The following is a 20,441-nucleotide window of genomic DNA, read 5'->3' as shown; positions in this document are numbered from 1 at the left end:
ATGCTGTTCTGGTGCTCAGGGCGGTGTCGCTCCTGCCCCGGCAGCTGTTTGTGCAGGTGCACCCGTGTTCCATGTGCAATGCTGTTCTGCTGCTCAGGGCGGTGTCACTCCTGCCCAGGCAGCTGTTTGTGCAGGTGCACCCTTGCCCACTTGCTGTTGCTCACCCTGTCTGGGCTCCCTGCTTCACATGGGATTGTGGGCCTTTTGCCTGAAGAATTTTTTGTTGACAGCATGTTCTTGCACTTATTATTTAAAATGGTCTTTTTTGATCTTCATTTTAACTATTTTTTATCTTGGGATATTAAAAAAATGATGACAATAACAAATGAACCTTTCCTGAACCATTTGGGAGTGAGCTGTCACTGTGATGCCCTGTTAGCTTCCAGCACGGCCGGCTGTCATAGGGGCCTACTTGGCAGGCCCCAGTTTCTGCCTGCTGGGTCAGGTGCTTGGAGGATGGCCCAGGGATGTGTTTTCATGCGTCCTCCCTTCAATCCTGATCCCCACAGAGTTTGGAGAACTGCTGCAGTGTGGTTCTTACAGTCAAGGGCATTCTGCTCCACTCCCGCACCACAGCTGCCCCTCAAGCTGCAGGCCCTGCTCAAGGGTACTCAGCATCCCAGTGACGTTCTTCAGAGCAGAAGTGTCCAGTCCAGCTACTGGAGTGTTTGGAGCTGTTTTGTCTCTTTTTCTCTCTGAATCTGGTAAGTTCTCAGGCTTTCCTTGATAGTCAAGACCTGAACACTTGGTTTAGTGCCCCTCAATTTGGTCTTGTCCATCTTTCCCCATGACTGGACTTATTTCTTATATTTCTTCTTTTTTTTTATTTTTTTTGAGAACTCAGTGCATCTCTCAGGTGGTGATAATTCCTGTCTGTCCCGTCACTGCCTGCATTACCTTTGATCACTTGATCCAGTGGTGTCCTCTTCATACAATTATTACTCTTCATAATTAGTACGTGTTTGGGCAGAAAGGACTTGGAGAATATAGAACACCTTTCTCATCAGTACTTCTGACATCTGTTGATTTCGTGGTAAATTAATACTGTGATGGTTGCTAAAGTGAAATTTTTCTATTTGTCATTCTTTATACATTATTAATTAGCACCCAGCTATAATGAAGTATTGTCTCTTCCCTCATTTATTTCTTTATTCATTCATTTCTGTCACAATACACTCTTAGATTCCTAGTCATTCATATACATCTGTATTTCTTTCTTTCTCTGTGTATATTGAAGAGCATAATTTGTGCCGATGTCTCCTATCCAGTGGAAGGCACCAACGCTCATTCTTGTGTTTCTTGCTCCACACCCTTCTCAGGTGGAAAGGAAGCCGCTCTGGGTCTCAGTGTGTCTGCCTGTTTGTGACAGTGCCTGTCACTGCCACCGCGACTCCCCCACCCTGCCTGTGTAGATGCACAGCCTAGCTCGCCTTACACAAGGCTTTGGGACAGAACCTAGAAGACAGCAGCACGGTCCTCATTCTTCAGGGACAGTTCCATTGGGTACGGAATTCTGAATTGCCTGTAGTTGTCTTTCAGTACTTCTAAATTCCAGTATTTTATTCTTTTGGATTTCGTGTTTCTAATTTCGTGTTAGCTATTGCTCTTTTGAAGATAATGTTTCTTATTTCTCTGGATGGATGTTTTCTTTTTTAAAGAGGTCTTTCTGACTGTTCAGAGTGTGTGCACGTTCCGCTGTGCTGACCTTTGCTCCGGCTGTAGCACTGCCCACCCCTTTGGCTGATGATGGTTAGCGTTGCGTCCCCATGTTTCCTCTGCTCCCTCCTGGGCTCTAGTTCATCCTATGTTGGGCCTGTTTGCCGTCCCTGTGCCCTTTCCTGTGTTTTTCATTCTGTTTTCTCAATGTGTTTTAGCCTAAATTTGTTCTAAACTCTCTTCTGAGTTACTAGTCATCTTTTCAGCTCTTTCTAATCTCTTGTTAGACCAGTGTTGCCTATATTTGAGGTTTTTGTTTTTAGAGAGTCTCACTCTGTCACCCTGGATAGAGTGCTATGGTGTTGCCGTAGCTCACAGCAGCCTCAAACTCCTGGGTTCAAGTGATCTATCTCACTGCCTCAGCCTCCTGAGGATCTGGGACTACAGGCACCTGCCACAATGCCCGTCTAGTTTTCTTATTTTTAGCAGAGACAGGGGCTTGCTCTTGCTTAGGGTGGTCTCAAACTGCTGAGCTCAAAGGGATCCTTCTGCCTGGGCCTCCCACAGTGCCAGGAGTACAGGCATGAGCCACCTTGCTCAGCTCTTATGTTTGAGGTTTTAATTTTAATCACAATTCCTTTTGATTCTAGAATTTCCATTCTTTTATAATTTCAAGTTATCTGCTGAAATTAGTTTGTTATTGAATTTCTTGAACATACTGATCACAGTTAAAGTTATTCAATAATTGCAATATCCTCTTTTTAGCCCTATTTAAATTATCTGATTTCTTTCTCTTTTGCTTTTGGTCATTTAACCTTTTTTTTGGTATGCCTCAGAGTTGGTGTTCTGCTGGTTGTTTTCAAGTGATAGTCATTCCTTTTGAGGATTATGAAGGTATCTCTTAGGACAGTATCTTGCCGTTGGGAGATAGACCTCCCCGTCTTCTGGAGGCATTAAAGTTAGGAAAGGTCTGGTGAAGCCAGCAGGCTGATTGACACCGAGCTTGAGTTCTGTGAGGTCTGGCATATTCCTGAGGCCATTTTTAATAGAGTCCCTTTTTAAGTGGGTCTTGGACTCACTTGTGGCTCCCTGCCCTGCTGCTCCCCCTAGCTCCTCAGTCTCTGGCCCTGTGGGAGTGTGGAGAGGACCTGTTTCATGTGCAGCCACTGGCTCACTTCTTACCAGGACTCTGCAACCAAACCCTTCCATGTCTGGGCGCCTCTGCACAGAATTCCTCCCCCTGCTGCCCTCTGTTGTTCTGGAGGGCAGAGGTGGTCTGCACAAGCCAGTCCACCATGTGGGGTGTGTCAGCCACTTTAGCCAGTTGCTACCTGGTGACATTATCTGGCATTTGTCATCATTACTTTGTTTTATATACTTTTGTTTGCTTTTTAATTTCTGAGCATTGAGGAGAATCTTTGATATCGGGCTTGTGGTTTAATTAAATGTTTAGAAATGTTAACAGTTTTAATCAATATTTAAGTGATTAAGGAAATCTAATTTTTAAATTTCTAAGAACTTTTGAAAATTTTCCTTTTTTAGAACATTTTTAGATTTACAGAAAAATTGTGAAGGTAGTTCTCATACATCTCATATCCAGTTTTTAATATTATTGTCTTTTATTAGTATGGTACATTTGTTACAATTAATGAATCTTCACTGATATTATTAACTAAAGTCCACACTTTTATTCACATTTCCTTTGTTTTTCCACAATATCCTTTTTTGTTCCAAGACCCCATCTGGATACCCAGAACAGGTCATGTGTCTCCTTACGTCCCTCTTGGCTATGACATTTTTTCAGACTTCTCTTGTTTTTGATAACCCTGATAGGCTAAAGGAGTGCTGCACAGGTGTTTTGTAGAATGTTCCTCAGACGGAGCTTGTCTGAAGTTTTTCATGATTAGACTGGGCTTACGTGTTTGGGGAGGAAGACCATGGGGTGGAGTGCCGAGGGTACCACTGCCACTTGACGTGGTCCTGGTCACCTGGCCACGGTCTCGTTTGTCAGGTCTCTCCATTAGAAGGTCACTCTCTCTGACTTCATGCATACTCTAGGCTTTGTATTTGTCCAATGAGTAAGAATTGTGTGATACTTAGAGAAATTTTGTTATAGAAATACTAAGTTGCTTGATATGAAACACCAATAAGTTGAAATTGAGCAAGTAATAATGAACATTTCTCTTTAATTCACAGAATTCTCTTTGTCCATTAAAACATAAACAATATAATGTGCAGTGTAGTATCTACTAGGTTACACTTAGTACATTCAATTTTACTTGCATATAAATAGAGAAATAGAATTCTACTGAATAGTGATAGTCTAAATTTTTGTTATATATGCCTCATATAATTGCTATATGAAAAGTCTGATCGTTATTTCTGCCTATTGTATTACAGGTTTATTAATTCTTTTTATTTATTGTACTAATAGAGTAAAATTACAAAGAAATGCATCTTAGATGAAAATGTTTGTTTTTTCTCATGTAGGTGTACTCAAACTTCACACCTAGGCACACACAATTACACATACATGTGCACATAGATGCATTTGTAATTTAGTAACCTTACCAATAGCAGAACTATAATAAAGAATGGAAGAATTAGAAGGGAAAAAAAAAAGCAGTAATTACCTGGAGATGACATTAGGCTGCAGAGACGAGGAAAGCCCAGCGCAGGTTCCCTGTGCAGCCACCAGAGACCTGGAGGCGCTGGCTCCTACCCAGCCTCTGCGGGCTGCAGAGCCTGTTTCTGGATGGCCTCTGTGGCACAGGGGCCATGTCCCCGCTGCCTCTGAGCCCGTGCCCAGGGCCCTCCTCACAGCTCCTCGCAGACGAGGGTGTGCCTGTGCCCTGCTGCAGGCTTCACGCACCGCTCCTCCTCTGGTGCCTCACACATGGGTACATCACATTCCCGGGAGCAGGAGGGTTGGAGAGTTTTCATTTGTAAGGAAAGGCCCAAAGTCGGGACGAGTGGTGGGCTCTTTTTATGTGATCATCCAAACAGACAGGTTCTGTTTTTAGCAACAGTTTCTGTCAGATGTCAAGAGGAAAAAACAATGGTTGCTTTAAAAACACATTAGAAAGTAAAATCCTAACTATAAAACCTACTTTTTTCCACTATTTTTCTTCTTTTGGAAATGAATACTCAAGGTTTAGTACGAAGGCACGTTTCCCTGAAAGTGCAGTGAGGTTGCATTCTTTCTTTCTCAGTCTTGCCGAGTTGGGGACAATAGGCAACTTGTCAGAGGGGAGAACATGCAGAAGGGAAGGGCCTGGAGGTGGGACCTGCTTGGGATGGGCGTTTGCATGGCCAGGACACCAAGCCAAGGGCAAGGAGACCTCCCCCCAGCACCCGAGCTCTCAGGGACACCAGGAAGGCGCAGGCTGCTGTGTCGGGTCAGAGTTTGAGGTTCTGAAGTGCAGTGAGAATTACTGTGAAGTTTGAATTTGCTGACCAAGTACTGTTTCTAGAATTGTATGTTAGAAAACAGAAGTCGTAAATAAAGGTCTGATGAGAATCTAGCTGTTCACAAAAGGTTTTGCCTAACTGTTGTACTTTACAAAAGATGACTGGGATAAAATTCAGCCTTTGGCACCGGTGAGGTGGGCAAACCATTTCCTGACACCCTCGTGGTGAGGGAACCTGCGTGTGGCAGCAGGTGCAGGGGGAGTGTTGTCCACATAGGAGCCGGGACCCTTCCTGCGGCATTCGACAGGTCATCAGTTTGCTGCAGACAGTGTTTGGGAATAGACGTTTCAAAAGAGAAAGGATTTTTAATGTTAGGGCAAAGTATGTTTTTGTGGCTATTTATTTTCTAGAACAAGTGGAGGACATGGGGTCATTTTTTTTTTTTATGGTAATGGTCCTTAGAAGCCTGTACCTAGTAGGTAGTTTCTTACTTTTTAGATTTTTTTTGCAGTTTTTGGCTAGGGCCAGGCTTGAACCTGCCACCTCCAGTATATGGGGCTGGTACCCTACTCCTTTGAGCCACATGTGCCACCCACTTTTTAGAATTTTTAAAAACATATTTAAATTATGTGTTTTCTCCAGACTCCACCAGCAACATGAGAAATTTATATAATCCAAATTAATATTATAAAGGTAATAAAATTACTAAAAATATACCTCATAATTTCATGAGAAACTTAAGGAAATGTGGAAACTGTGGAGATGTGGGGGTGTTCTGCAGGTTCTAAGCCCTGTGTCTCACCTGGCAGTCTCAGAGGACCTCGCTCCCACTAGATGGAAGCACCTGGTGTGTGTGTTCCGTGGCCCCTAAACTGTTGCACACCTTGTGTGAGAGGTTACTAGGAGGCCCTTCCCATCTTTGGAAATAGCAACAGTGCTTTGACACATTTTTAAAATTAAGTATTGTGGTCTTTTCTTTTCTAAGATTTTCCTGAACTTCTGTCTTGGGTGTTTTGTAGTTCAGTAGGATGGTTGCAGATTTGGGTTTCTTTTTATTTATGCCAGTGCTTTTTGAATTTTGTTGATAGGGTCTTAGTCCTTGCTTGTATTTCCCATTGCTTCTCTTTACAGAAGGCCCCATGATCACCACCCCATCTGCAGGTGGCAGGCAGAGGGGCTGTGACAACACCTCCTCGGTGGCCGGGGCTTATCCCTGCACAGCACGGGTGTGCCAGGGTGGAGGAGGGATTGGCGTCCTCAGGGAACAGTTTGTGTGGTATTTCCTGTTGACTTTCTTGGTGACATAGAAGCACAGATTAGTAAAGACCTTCCCAGAAGAAAAGGGATCTTAGATTTTTTTTTCCGTTTTTTGTTTGTTTGTTTGTTTATTGTTGGGGATTCATTGAGGGTACAAGAAACCAGGTTACACTGATGCATTTGTTAATCGTGTTACAATCGTGTCTTGCCCCCAACAGGTGTGTCACACACCAAGACCCCACCCCCTCCTTGCTTCCTACTCTCTGCTCTCCCCTTCCCCCACCCCCACCGTGTCATTATTTGTCATTAATTGTCCTCATATCAAAATCGAGTACATAGGATTCATGTTTCTCCATTCTTGTGATGCTTTACTAAAAATAATATGTTCCATTTCCACCCATGTTAATACAAAGGCTATAAAGTCTCCATTTTTTTAATGGCTATTAAAACTATTTTTAATAGTATTCCTTGGTGTACATATACCACAGCTTGTTAATTCATTCCTGGGTTGGTGGGCATTTAGGCTGTTTGCCCATTTTGCCTATTGTAAATTGAGCTGCAATAAACAGTCTAGTGCAAGTGTCTTTATGATAAAAGGATTTTTTTTCTTTCTGGCAGATGCCCAGTTGATGGGATTGCAGGGTCAAATGGGGGTCTAGCTTGAGTTCTTTTAGGGTTCTCCATACTTCCTTCCAGAAAGGTTGTATTAGTTTGCAGTCCCACCAGCAGTGTAAAAGTGTTCCTCTCTCCACATCCACGCCAGCATCTGCAGTTTTGAGATTTTGTGATGTGGGCCATTCTCAGTGGGATTAGATGGTATCTCAGTGTGGTTTTAATTTGCATTTCTATAATAATTAGGGATGATGAATTTTCATATGTTTGTTAGCCATTCCTCTGTCTTTAGAGAAGGTTCTTTTCATGTCTCTTGCCCATTGATATATGGGATTGTTGGCTTTTTTCATGTGGATTAATTTGAGTTCTCTATAGATCCTAGTTATCAAACTTTTGGCTGATTCAAAGTATGCAATATCCTTTCCCATTATGTAGATTGTCTATTTGCTTTGGTTGTTGTCTCCTTAGCTGTACGGAAGCTTTCCAGTTTCATTAAGTCCCATTTGTTTATTTTTGTTGTTGTTGCAATTGCCATAGCAGTCTTCTTCATGAAGTCCTTCCCCAGGCCAATGTCTTTAAGTGTTTTCCTATGCTTTCTTTGAGGATTTTTATTGTTTCATGCCTTATATTGAAGTCCTTTATCCATCTTTTTTTTTTCCTTTATCCATCTTGAATCAATTTTTGTGAGTGGAGAAAGTTGTGTGTCCAGTTTCAGTCTTATACATGTGGATATCCAGTTCTCCCAGTATCATTTATTGAATAGGGAGTCTTTCACCCAAGGTATGTCTTGTTTGGTTTATCGAAGATTAGGTGGTTAGAAGATGTTAATTTCATTTCCTGGTTTTCTGTTGGATTCCAAGTGTCTACGTCTCTATTTTTGTGCCAGTACTATGCTATCTTGACCATTATGGCTTTGTATTGTAGTACTGCCTAAAATCTGGTATGCTGATGACCCCAGCTTTGTTTTATTATTAAGACCTTCCTTAGCTATATGGAGTTTTTTCTGGTTCCATACAAAATGCAGAATCATTTTTTCCAAGTCTTGAAAGTATGATGTTGGTATTTTAATAGGGATGGCATTGAATCTGTAGATTGCTTTGGGAAGTATAGATATTTTAACAATGTTGATTCTTCCCAGCCATGAGCATGGTGTGTTCTTCCATTTGTTAATATCCTCTGCTATTTCCTTTCTTAGGATTTCATAATTTTCTTTATACAGGACCTTCACCTCTTTTGTTAGGCATATTCCTAGGTATTTCATTTTCTTTGAAGCTATGGTGAAGGGAGTCGTGTCCTTAATTAGCCTCTCATCCTGGCTGTTATTGGCGTATACAAAGGCTACTGACTTGTGGACATTGATTTTGTATCCTGAGACATTACTGTATTTTCTGATAACTTCCAGTAGTCTTGTGGTTGAGTCTTTGGGGTTCTCTAAGTATAAGATCATATCGTCAGCAAAGAGAGAGAGTTTGCCCTCCTCTGCTCCCATTTGGATGCCCTTTATTTCCTTGTCTTGCCTAATTGTATTGTCTAGAACTTCCAGCACTATGTTGAATAGTAATGGTGACAGAGGACAACCTTGTCTGGTTCCAGTTCTAAGTAGAAAAGCTTTCAGTTTTACTCCATTCAGTAAAATATTAGCTGTGGGTTTGTCATAGATAGCTTCGATCAGTTTAAGAAATGTGCCACCTATGCCTGTACTCTCCAGTGTTCTAATTAGAAAAGGATGTTGGATTTTATCAAATTCTTTTCCTGCATCTATTGAGAGGATCATATGGTCCTTGTTTTTGCTTCTGTTAATCCAGTGGATAACGTTTATGGGCTTGCGTATGTTAAACCAGCCTTGCATCCCTGGGATGAAACCTACTTGATCATGATGTATGACTTTTTTGATGATAGTTTGTAATCTGTTGGCTAGGATTTTGTTGAGAATTTTTGCATCTGTATTCATTAGTGAAATTGGTCTGAAATTCTCCTTTTTACCTGGGTCTTTTCCTGGTTTTGGTATCAGGGTGATGTTTGCTTCATAGAACATGTTCGGGAAGATTCCTTCCCCTCAATGTTTTGGAATAATTTCTGGGAATAAGTTCTCCTTTGAATGTTTGATAGAATTCTGATGTGAAGCCATCTGGACCAGGGCATTTTTTGTTGGGAGATTTTTTTATCGTTTCTTTAATCTCCCTGCTTGAAATTGGTCTGTTCAGGAGGTCTATTTCTTCCTGGCTAAGTCTAGGGAGAGGGTGTGATTCCAAATATTGATCCATGTCCTTCACATTGTCAAATTTCTGGGCATAGAGTTTCTGGCAGTATTCAGAGATGATCTACTTGTATCTCTGCGGCATCAGTTGTTATTTCCCCTTTACCATTTCTGATTGAGGTTACTAGAGATTTTACTTTTCTATTTCTAGTTAGTCTGGCCAAAGATTTATCTATCCAATTTATTTTTTCTAAAAACTAACTCCTTGTTTCATTAATTTTCTGAACAATTCCGTTGTTTTCAATTTCATTGATTTCTGATTTAATTTTGGATATTTCTTTTCTTCTGCTAGGTTCAGGCTTAGATTGTTATTCTTTTTCTAATTCCATAAGATAGATGACTTGTGAGTTTGTTGATGAACTCTCTTTCTGTTTTTCAAATGTAGGCATCTAAAGCAATGAATTTTCCTCTCAGAACTGCTTTTTGCAGTATCCCACAGGTTTTGGTAGCTTGTGTCTTCATTGTTGTTATGCTCAAGGAAGTTAATGATTTCCTCTTTTATTTCTTCTTGCACTCAACTGTCATTCAGTAGAAGGTTGTTTAATTTCCACGCCTTTGTGTGGGGTTGAATGTTTTTGTTGGAATTGAGTTCCACCTTTAGTGCCTTGTGCTCTGAGAAGATACAAGGTAAAATTTCAATTCTTCTTTTGAGGTTTATTTTGTGTCCTAGTGTATGATCAATTTTGGAGAATGTTCCATGGGGTGATGAGAAGAATTTGTATTCTTTATCTTTGGGATGGAGTGTTCTATATATGTCTATCAAGCACAGTTGTTCTAGGGTCTCATTTAAGTTCCTTATGTCTTTGTTGATTTTCTGTTTAAAGGATCTGTCCAGCTCTGTAAGAGGAGTGTTAAAGTTATTATGGTGTTATAGGATCTCATATTGCTCAGACTGAGTAAGGTCTTTCAAGAATCTGGGAGCATTTAAGTTGGGTGCATAAATATTTAGAATTGAAATGTCTTCTTGTTGTATTTTTCCCTTGACAATAGAAAGTGACCATCTTTGTCTTTTTTGACTTTAGTTGCTTTCAATCCACATGTATCTGAAATAAGATACAACCCCTCTTTTCTTCTGAATTCTGTTAGCCTGAAAAATTGTCTTCCAACCCTTAACTCAAGAGTTTTAATTTGTCTTTTGAAGCTAGGTGTATTTCCTGCAGACCGCAAATGAATGGCTTGTGTTTTGTAATCCAATCAGCTCATCTATGCTTCTTCAGTGGAGAATTTAAGCCATTTACATTTACTGAGATAATTGATAAGTGTGGTAGTATTCTATTCATCTTATTTAGTGAGAATTCATTGCTTAGTTTTATCTTTTGCATCAGTGTGGAAGTTAGGTTCTGTCCTTTAATTTCTGAGTTCTTTTCTATTGCTTCATTGTGATGGTCTAGTGTGTAGAACAGGTTGAAGTATTTCCTATAGAGCTGGTCTTGTTGTGGCAAATTTCCTTAGTGTTTGCATATCAGTAAATGATTTGATTTCTCTGTCAATTTTAAAGCTTAACTTAGCAGGATACAGAATTCTGGGCTGGAAATTGTTCTGTTTAAGACGATTAAAGGTAGATGACCATTGCCGCCTTGCTTGAAAAGTTTCATTAGAGAAGTCTGCCGTCACCCTGATAGATTTTCCCCTGTAGGTCAGCTGGCACTTACTTATGGCAGCTTGAAGAATCTTTTATTTTGTCTTAACTTTGGACAGGTTCATCACAATGTGTCTAGGAGAAGCTCAGTTAGAGTTGAGGTGACCTGGGGTCGATATCCCTCTGAAAGGAGTGTGTCAGAATCTTTGGTGATATTTGGGAAATTTTCATTTATATTCTCTAGTATGGCTTCCATTCCCCTGGGGCATTCTTCTTCCCCTTCTAGGGTACCTATAACTTGTATGTTTGAACCCTTCATAAAGTCCCATAATTCTGTCAGTGAACATTCTGCTTTCTCTCTCTTCTTTTCTGCCTCTTTAACTGAGTTATCTCAAGAGCTTTGTCGTCTGTCTCTGAGATTCTTTCTTCTGCATGGTCTAATCTGTTGTTGATACTATTGTCTTGGTCAATATTGCATCTTTAAGTTCCCTAATTGACTGCTTCAGTTCCTTCAGCTCTGCTATATCCTTTCTATATTCTTCATATTGTTCATCTCTTACTTGATTCAGTTTTTGTATTTCCTTTTGGTTATTTTCCACTTTATCAGCAGTTTCCTTCATTGTTTCCATCATCTGTATTCTACCTTCCCTTTCTGTCATTTCTAACATTTCTTTATAGGTGGAATCTCTGCAGTAACTCCCTCACGGTCCCTTGGGGGGGTTGCTCTGGGTTTTTCATGTTGCCAGGATTTTTCTGCTGATTTTTCCTCATGAGTGTTTTCTTTTATCTGTTTCCTTGCCCTAATTTTCCTTTCACTTCCTCTTGCTCTTTAAGTTACCATGTTTCTGGACTAGGGTTTCACTGAGTCAGCTTCCGGCGATTAGACCGAACAAACACATGCAACCACTTGCCAGTTCTCCACTGCTTTTTTCCTCCTCATGGGGTCCAGAAGTTCTCCCCGTCACCCCAAAGGGATGTTTCTGGGACGATCCCACCAGTCAGATGCCTGGAGTCTTCTCTCCCCAGTCTCACGGTGCCTAGTTGCAAGGAAGCTGTTATTCAGCTGCTCCTCCCCGCCCCCTTAGATTCTTATATGAATAGATGAGTTGCCAACACCTCAGGAATCCAGGGTTCACCTACAGATGTTTTCAGAGGGGCAGGTGTACCCAGAGTCTGGGGAGCATTTATCACACAGGAGAGAGGGGCAGGTGTACCCAGGGTCTGGGCAGTATTAATCATATGTGTCAGAAGGGCAGGCTACCCTGGGGACTTGGTGGTGTAGGGGGAAGGTTACCTGGGGTCCAGGTGGTGTTTGAGGACACATTTGTCATTGGTTAGCACTGCTGTGGTCTGATTGACTCAGTACGGTCTGTGAGAATACTGGAGGGGCACGGAATGCTAATGTTTTAAGCCATTTTTCAGACATTATACCAGGTCTCTTCTTATTTCTGGACAGTCCCTCCAGGGTCAGACGAACTGATTTGGTTCCCACCTTAGCAATTCAGTGTCTTTCTAATTCACAGAGGCCGTCACTGTTTTTGATGAGTCCGTGGCCTGTCTTCAGGTGGGTGTGGCCAGGGGCTAAGGTGTGACTCTTGGGGTCTCTGCCAAATGCTGGTGAGAGACTGCTCCATCCCTTTGATCTCTCCCAGACAGTTACTAGGACAACGGAATCTTCTGTTTTCTCTCCTGCTATTTTTATTTCTTCACTGTCTCAAGTTGTTTTCATTTTCAGTATCAAGTTTTCCTTTACCATTTTTTAAAATAGAGATGTTTTTAATAACTTCTGTTTATTGTGTGTTCTCGCCTTTCTGAAATTCACTTTAATAAGGACAGACTTTCAGTAAACAGGGAGGAAGCACTGGGACCAGTTTACCTGAAGACACCAAGGAGAAAGCCCAGACGAGAGGAGCTGGATGTCCTCACAACACTCACACCTCACTTAGAACCCACTTTGATAGTTGTCATGTTGCAATACACCTTCCTGGTGTAGAAGCTGTGTGACTGGACATGGGAGTGACCACGAAGCACCTTCAGTGCTCCCTCCATCAGGTGACCACACGGCCCCTTCACTGCTCCCTCCATCGGGTGACCACACGGCCCCTTCACTGCTCCCTCTATCAGGTGACCACACGGCACCTTCACTGCTCCCTCCATCGGGTGACCACACGGCACCTTCACTGCTCCCTCCATCGGGTGACCATCGGGTGACCACACAGCACCTTCACTGCTCCCTCCATTGGGTGACCACACGGCACCTTCACTGCTCCCTCCATCGGGTGACCACACGGCACCTTCACTGCTCCCTCCATCATCAGATGACCACATGGCACCTTCACTGCTCCCTCCATCAGGTAACCACACGGCACCTTCACTGCTCCCTCCATCATCAGGTGACCACACGGCACCTTCACTGCTCCCTCCATCGGGTGACCACACGGCACCTTCACTGTTCCCTGCACCTTCACTGTTCCCTCCATCCGGTGACCACACGGCACCTTCACTGCTCCCTCCATCAGGTGACCACATGGCACCTTCAGTTTCCAGAAGGGTGAGCAGCTTCATGGGGCAGAGGCGTCATTTAATTGCAGGATTCCTCAAGGTGGAGGCAGCTCGGGGAATCTTTTCTGCAAGAGTCCAGGTGCTAAGTGGAGAGTAGACGGGATGGCGGCAGCTGCTGTGTTCAACACCCTCTGCCTGGAGACCTCCCCGGTTTGTCCAGTGGTGATGCCTGTGCTGGGCTCTTTGCCGAGCGGTGTCCCCTAGGGCTATGTCTGCTGTCGTGTTGTCACACTGAAGTGAGCAGATCACAGACACTCAAGCTAAATCCACAAGTTCTTCCCAACTTGCTATTTTTCATAAAGCAGTACTTTTGGGAGGAGGAGTCCAAAAAAGGTGTGTCCAGGTTGATGGGGTGTCTCCTAGAGCCAGGGTGCTGTCACGAGGGCCCACGGGGTCGGGCGGCACTGTGCCACAGTCCATCATTAATGGGTGTCAAATTGGGTGTGTCCACAGCATGAATACAGCAGCTGGTCCCTCGGTCAGCAGCTGTGGGTCCCCTGCAGCAGGACCTCTGAGGGACACATTTTGTGGCCCGTACACTCGTTCAAAATGAGGTTTATTTCAGGAATCCTGTTTCTTAACTCTAGAGATTCCATTTGGCCCTTTTGGTTATCCAGTTCTCTCATTTTCATTCTTCATTTAATTCCTTGAGCATGTTGAGCGTTTCTGTTACTGCTCTTTCTGTGTCCTTGTTCCTAGTTCGTCATCCTTGTCATTTCTGAGTTGCCTCCATATTTCTTTCCCTGTTACGATACCAGATACCACGTGAAACTCTCGCACGTCTGGGAATGTTTCCCAGCTGCTGTACATCGTGAGGTTTACGTTTTGAGTGTTAGATCTTCCTCTCTTCCCTTGGAGAATGTTACAGTGTTTTTTCTGGCAGTTAAGCTACTTGTAAGTGTTTTTGATGAGTCCGTGGCCTGTCTTCAGCTGGGTGTAGCTGGGGCTATGGTGTGACCCTTGGGGTCTCTGCCAGATGCCTCTGGTGAGCAGTGCGAGGCCACTGTCCTCTGGCCGTGGGGAACTCGGCTGACTCACAGTCCTAGGGCAGCTCCCCAGGAACAGTTCTTTCCCTGAAGTGACCTTTGCCTAGGTTTGTGGAGTTTCACCCCAAGACCCACGAGTCCCCTTACAGATTTGGGAGCCCTTTTCTACCCACCTTAGTACTCTGATCCCCAGCTCTAACCATCTGGCCACTATGACCTGCTAAGAAAAGCATCCAGGCTGTTTGTCCAGTGTCTAAATGAGTCTGGCCAGAGGTGTGTCCAGGAACCGCGAATCCTCCTATAGGGCAGTTGCTGGCTAGTCCTTGGCTTCATCGGTCATCTGGTGGCTTTCACTGGTCAGGCCTAGTGGTGTAACTGAACGCCAGGAGCCAGGGCCTGTAGTTGTGGTGAGTGGCCCAGCGTGGAGTCAGGGCAAGTGCTTTTCCACAGCCGCCTCTTGAAGACCATGGCTGCGTCTGTCCGTCTGCTCCACGGAGGCCACTCTCGGTGCTGTCTCATTGTGTTGCTCCCCTTCCTGCTCCTTCCCAAACCGGCTGCTGACCACACCTTGCTGTTCCCAAAGCCTCTGGCCATGCTGGCCTGGGGAACTGATCCTTCCTCCTGCCCCCCCACCCCCACCTTCAGTCTTCTGCTTGGGCTCCTCATACATTCCAGCCTGTTCGATATGTTCTCTGGGTTTTACCAAACCAGAGAGGACAGGCTGCCTCTTATCCCTGTCTCTCAGCACTAGACACCACAATTCCTATGTCCAGGGATGAGTTTCATCCAGGAGGATGAGTCTGCCTGTCTCCCTCCCTTCCTCTCCCCCCTGTCTCTCCCTCCCTCTCTCTGTCTCTCTCTCTCTCTGTCTCTCCCTCCCTCTGTGTCTCTCAGACCTGACACTGGCGCTGTCACCCACAAAGTGCGTGTGGGGTGAGTGTACTTCCACTGGGCAGTGAGGCCAGTATGATGTCCTTGCTGCCTCTCTGTGAGGCCAGTGGTCAGCAAAGCTTTTCTGTGAAGAGCCAGAGTGAACATTTGTGGCTCTGTTGGCCACATAGCCTCTGTCACAACCCCTTGCACTCTGCTGAAGTGTGACAGTAGCACAGATGGGCCATAGACTAGTGGATGATCCTGCCTAGCACTAAACCTTGTTTAGAGAGTCAGGGGCAGGTTTGGTCTGTGGGCTGTGGTTTGCTGACCTGTCACAAGGCAACGAAAGATCAAAAGTCTGGTGTGCATCCACAGAGAGACGCTGCAGCCCGAGTCATTGGAGCAGGAGCAGCAATGTGCGGCCTGCAGTGTCCACGTCACTGGACTGAAGTCCATGTGATGGCGGCTGCACTCTGCCCTCTTGCCGTCTATCCTTAAGCAGTTCCATTTCCAGACATTTATCTGAAGCACGTAGGTCTAGAGGGCATGTCCAGTGACCAGAGACACAGGAAACAGCAGGAACTAGGTGCTTCCCCAGGCTGCAGCAGGCAGGTTGGCCGCGTAGTGGCTGAGGGCTTGGGCTCCAGGTCTAGGAACATACTGGCAGCGGGGCCCTCTGCACCCTGCTTAAACTCTTTTCTCTTAGAAGAAAAGGGAAGAGGACATGCTTGCACATACTTACAGTTCAGGAGGCGCAGAGCAGAGGGGTCTGCCTCGTCCACAGCCCCAGTGCTGCTGGGCAGCTGGCTGGCCCAGGCTGGCTCAGGCTGGCTCAGGCTGGCTCATGTTGTCCTTCCAGGGCTGGTGTGTCGGCAGGGGCAGTAGGGCTGCATGTCGGCCTGTCTTTTGTTGGAAATGGGAATCCGAGTTGAGCATGGCCTCTGACTCACAGACTTGACATAGTAAAGTGTGGGCAAACTGGGGATGGTTTTGAGCAGACCGTGCTGCTCAGCTGCTGTGTCTTTTTACATCTTCTGCATGTGAATACAGAGGCGTCAGCGGGGACAGAACACAGTCAGGAGGGTTTTACTAGAGAAGAAAATGCAGATCTAGACCCCCAGACTGACTGACTGCACGTGTGTACACATGCACGCATGCATAATGCACTCACACCTGCATGTGCACATGCAGACATGTGCACACATAAGCATGCATGCCCCCCACACACATGTGCACACATGCACGCATGCATAATGCACTCACACCTGCATGTGCACATGCAGACATGTGCACACATAAGCATGCATGCCCCCCACACACATGTGTACACATGCACGCATGCATAATGCACTCACACCTGCATGTGCACATGCACACATGTGCACACATATGCATACATGCCCCCCACACACATGTGTACACATGCACGCATGCATAATGCACTCACACATGCTTGCACGCTCACACACGCATGTGCACACTCACACCCTTGACCTCCTTCAGGGGGCAGGGTCTCCCAGGGGCTGGGCTCATTTCCATCCGAGACCCCTGTTACCAGCAGCTCTGAGGACTGGGAGCTGGTGTCCACACTGGGGTGGTCAGTGGCCGGGCTCTGAAGAGTGAGCCTCCTCCGTGCCCCATCTGGAGAGTCTTCCTGTCTCCGAGCCTTACTGTGGAAGGTTCCCGACGGCCTGCTGGTGGGCAGATATGTGTCCATGTCAGCCATGGGACTCTGGAAGAGCAGTTTTTAAATGTTGGGCTTCATAATTTACTGTTCTTTACCTTACATCAGTAACCTTTTTGATTTTTAATGGAAAATGTGGGGAAACAGCCTCCTAAAGGTAGTGAACTTAGCCAAGTGCCATGAATGTAGTGAGTCTGCTGTGCCTGAATCAGAGGTCTGATGAGTGACGAGTCCCTGTGGTATGTTGAGAGGATGAGCTTGGAAGGGATTTGATTCCCTCTCAGGATCCATGGTTTGCCAATGAGGATGCTTTCAGCAGAATCTCAAACTTCCAACAAGATGGCAATGATTTCTTTTCATTTTTAAAGTGGGCCTGCCAGCACTCGGGCAATAAGGAGTGAGCAGCGCAGGAAAGTCTGCTCATGGCTCTGGAGTCCACAGCTGCGCCGCCGAGGGCAGGCCGGGCAGGCCGGGTAGGCCTGTGCACACTGCTGCCTTCTCTGGGGCATCACGGGGTGCTGCCTGCCAGTGGCCAGTGAGGACTGGCTTTTGGTGCCTGATGGTTTATTTTAAATTAGCAGGTACAGATATGGAATCGATGGTTTAGAATAAGAAGCAGATTTCTTTTGCTCTTGGTGTGAGTTGCTACCTCCCCATAGGTTTCTATGAGCTTAAAAGGCCTGAGAACCCTTGTGGGTGTCCAGAGAGCCAGCCAAAGGGCAGGTGGCGGCCTTGCCAGCTCAGTAGGCTTGGTGTTTGCCAGTGTTTGTCCTCTGCTCATTCACAACTTGAGTTGCAAAGGTGAAAACAGCCTGGTATGCCCAGTCCGGCCCTGCGCCACAGATCTGTGAGGCTGCTACCATGTCCCGGTCGAGCATTGTAAACTGGGAGAGCTGGGCTCCTTGTCCCAGGAGGGCGCCTACTGCGTGTGTTTGTGATGGGTGCTGGGGAGACAAACTCTTTCAGATTGTTTGTTGAGGTTCAAACTTTCTCTTCTTTGGAAATAATTCTGCAGTTGCTCTTTTAGGAAAAAGAAGTTATTTTCTGGTAGGAGAGCCTCTTAGCTATGGTAACAACTGAAGTGTGACTTCCTCATTGCAGCAGCTGTGTTCATAGCTGTTTTACTAAAGCCCCTGGCTGCAGCCAGCCCCTCCCTGGTATCTTTGTTCTCAGAGGCGCCTTGGGCCTGGTCCTCCGGACATGTCTTGAGTGTCTCCGTCAGAGGGGCAGCCTGCACATGTGCCCTGTTCTCTGTAACCACCTGCTGCACACGGAGTACGGTCAGCACCTCAGACGTGCCCTTAGGATGCAGGCTGGAAGCCCCGAATCAGGTGCTGGCAGGACGGGCTCCTTCCAGGGGCCCCAAGGAGAACTTGTCTCCTTTCCTTCCCTGGCTTCTAGAGGTGCCTGTGTTGATTGGCATGGCCCAAGGCAGCATCACATCTCTGAGGGACCCTGGTGATGGCCCTGGCCCACCTGTGACTCAGATGGCGTCTGCATCTCAGGACCCTTGACCTCCCTGCAGAGTTCCTTTGCCACGTGAGATCATGTAGTCACAGGTCCCACGGCATTATTGTGCCTGCCACAGTCTCCAGCCCTCTTAATTCAGAGACTGCCAACCACCCCCATGTGTGCGCGCGCACATGCACACACACGCCTGGTGGGCAGCAGCTCCATCCTGTGTCCCTCCCCATCTGCACTGGTGTCTCTCATCAGTGTGGTCTCTCCTCCTCCTGCTCCCCTGTCCTTGTGCAGATCAGTGGCCACTTGCTCGCAGTTCGGTGTGAGGCCTGGTGTGCCCGGTGCTGTCACCCGTCTGCACTCACAGCCCGCTCGCTTTCCTGTGCTCAGCCTCTCTGCCCTGGCTGTGCCCAGTGTCCTCCACATTCTGTCTTGGCACTTCAGACACTCTAGGTCCAGGTGAGCCCTGATGCTCTCATGTCCTGGCTCCCGCTTCAGACCTGTGCACCACAAGGAGTTGCTTCCTGGAAAGAAGGGGGCAGTCTGGGCCTTGCAGGCCCCAGAGCTCACCCTGTCCTAGTTTCTGAGACAGCTGGGTGGTCTTAAGGGCACCTCTGCTGCTCACTCAGGCAGTGGTGGTGGTGGTGGGGGGGGGGATTGTGCATCTGTCTCCATGTGGCCACCAGCGTGGAGAGGCCTGCCTTGTGCTATAAGAGGCCAGCCTCTGTTGACTGTGTCACCTGGGCTCCCCACCCGTGACCTCTGGCTGGGTACAGCCAGGGGAGGCACTGGCAGGAAATCAGAGGTGGGGGGAAAGGGAGGAGTGAGGGGTTCCGTGACTGCCAAGCCCCACCCTGGGCTGACCCCTCCCCTATAGCTGAGGCTCTTCTTCCTGGGTTTTAACACTGTTTCCTCCTGTTGCTCCTCCCACCTGGACATCTCAACAGCTCCTTGTGGCCAGGCCTAGGTTGTTTCCCCCTCCTTTGCTAGTTTTCCTACCCTGCCCACACCTACTTCAGAGACCTGAACCAAACTCACCTTGATCCCTTCACTAGTGCTGTTTCCAGCACCCTGGCTACTGCAGTGACCTGGCAGTGTCAATATGCCGCTGCACACTGGGAGGGTCGCAGCATAAGAATGGGTGCTGTTTGCTGTATCTCCGGGTGCAGTATCTGCCAGGTGCTCCCAGCTCCTCTCAACCCAGCACCACCACATCACCCTCTGTCCCTCTTCTCCCCTGGTACTCACCACCCTGATGACCCTTCCTGACAAAGGTGACAACACTTATGTGAGATGGAGGCTTCTGGCAGTGAGGGTCGTGCTGTGGTCTGTTTGACTCAGTGGTGGTGTCTGCACTCACTGGTGGGATGGAGGCTTCTGGCAGTGAGGACTGTGTTGTGGTCTGTTTGACTCAGTGGTGAGATATCTTTGCACTCATAGTGGGGACCTGCTGCAGAGCAGTGTTCACAGACACCACTGAGTGGCCGAGGGAGTAAAGGACGTGTGCTGGGGGAGCCAGGGAGACGTTCAGGCAATTTTAACTGTACCAATGGCTTTTCCCTCCCACAGCTGCCGGGCCGCAAGTACCGACCTGGGTACAATGCCGATGTGGGTGACAAGTGGATCTGGCTGAAGTGAGCAGGCTGCCCTCGCCCAGCTGCAGCATAGTGACCAAGAAGTTCTGGCCTGCCTGCTCTCAGGGACTCCACATGGCTCTAAACAGGGGAGTAAATGATCTGAAACTGCGCAGTAGAAGAGACACCTGGCCAGGTGTGCCTGCTGTAGTATAGTAATAGAGTTGGAAGAAATGACTTCCATTTAAAAGGTTTTGGAAGCATCTAGCTTTATTTTGTAATGACCCGTAATTATCACTGGGGAAAAAATGGGTCTACTACGAAAGACCAGCTCTCACCACAAGCCGGTCATTTTAGCACAGCCGCTGTCACGTACATTGTTTCTGTAGACTTCAAGAAATAAAATTGTTTCTATGGAAATTCTCCCCATTGTATATCTGTGCACACATGGGCTATCATACCTGTACACTTGGGCTGTTGTAGATGTACACACATGGGCTGCTGAAGATGTACATGTGTACATATAGAC

The 20,441-nt window shown here is 46.2% G+C and overlaps 1 protein-coding gene across 2 annotated transcripts in view; it reads left to right on the top strand.

Annotated features, from left to right (window-relative positions):
* NDUFA10 (NADH:ubiquinone oxidoreductase subunit A10) overlaps nucleotides 1–20,214 on the top strand; it is a 64,048-nt gene extending 43,834 nt beyond the window's left edge. For both annotated transcript variants that reach the window (XM_023518260.1, XM_003798244.3), the window contains exon 10: nucleotides 19,908–20,214. In XM_023518260.1, the coding sequence (XP_023374028.1) occupies nucleotides 19,908–19,976 (69 nt within the window). In that variant the 3' untranslated portion in view covers nucleotides 19,977–20,214. The remainder of the gene's footprint in view (nucleotides 1–19,907) is intronic.
* Nucleotides 20,215–20,441: the final 227 nt, after the last annotated feature.

This window comes from Otolemur garnettii, unplaced genomic scaffold (genome assembly GCF_000181295.1).
Source record: "Otolemur garnettii isolate 467f Iridium unplaced genomic scaffold, OtoGar3 scaffold00133, whole genome shotgun sequence".
Taxonomy (NCBI): Eukaryota; Metazoa; Chordata; class Mammalia; order Primates; family Galagidae; genus Otolemur; species Otolemur garnettii.
Note: the sequence above shows the minus strand (reverse complement) of the source record. Positions and strands in the feature narration are given on the sequence as shown.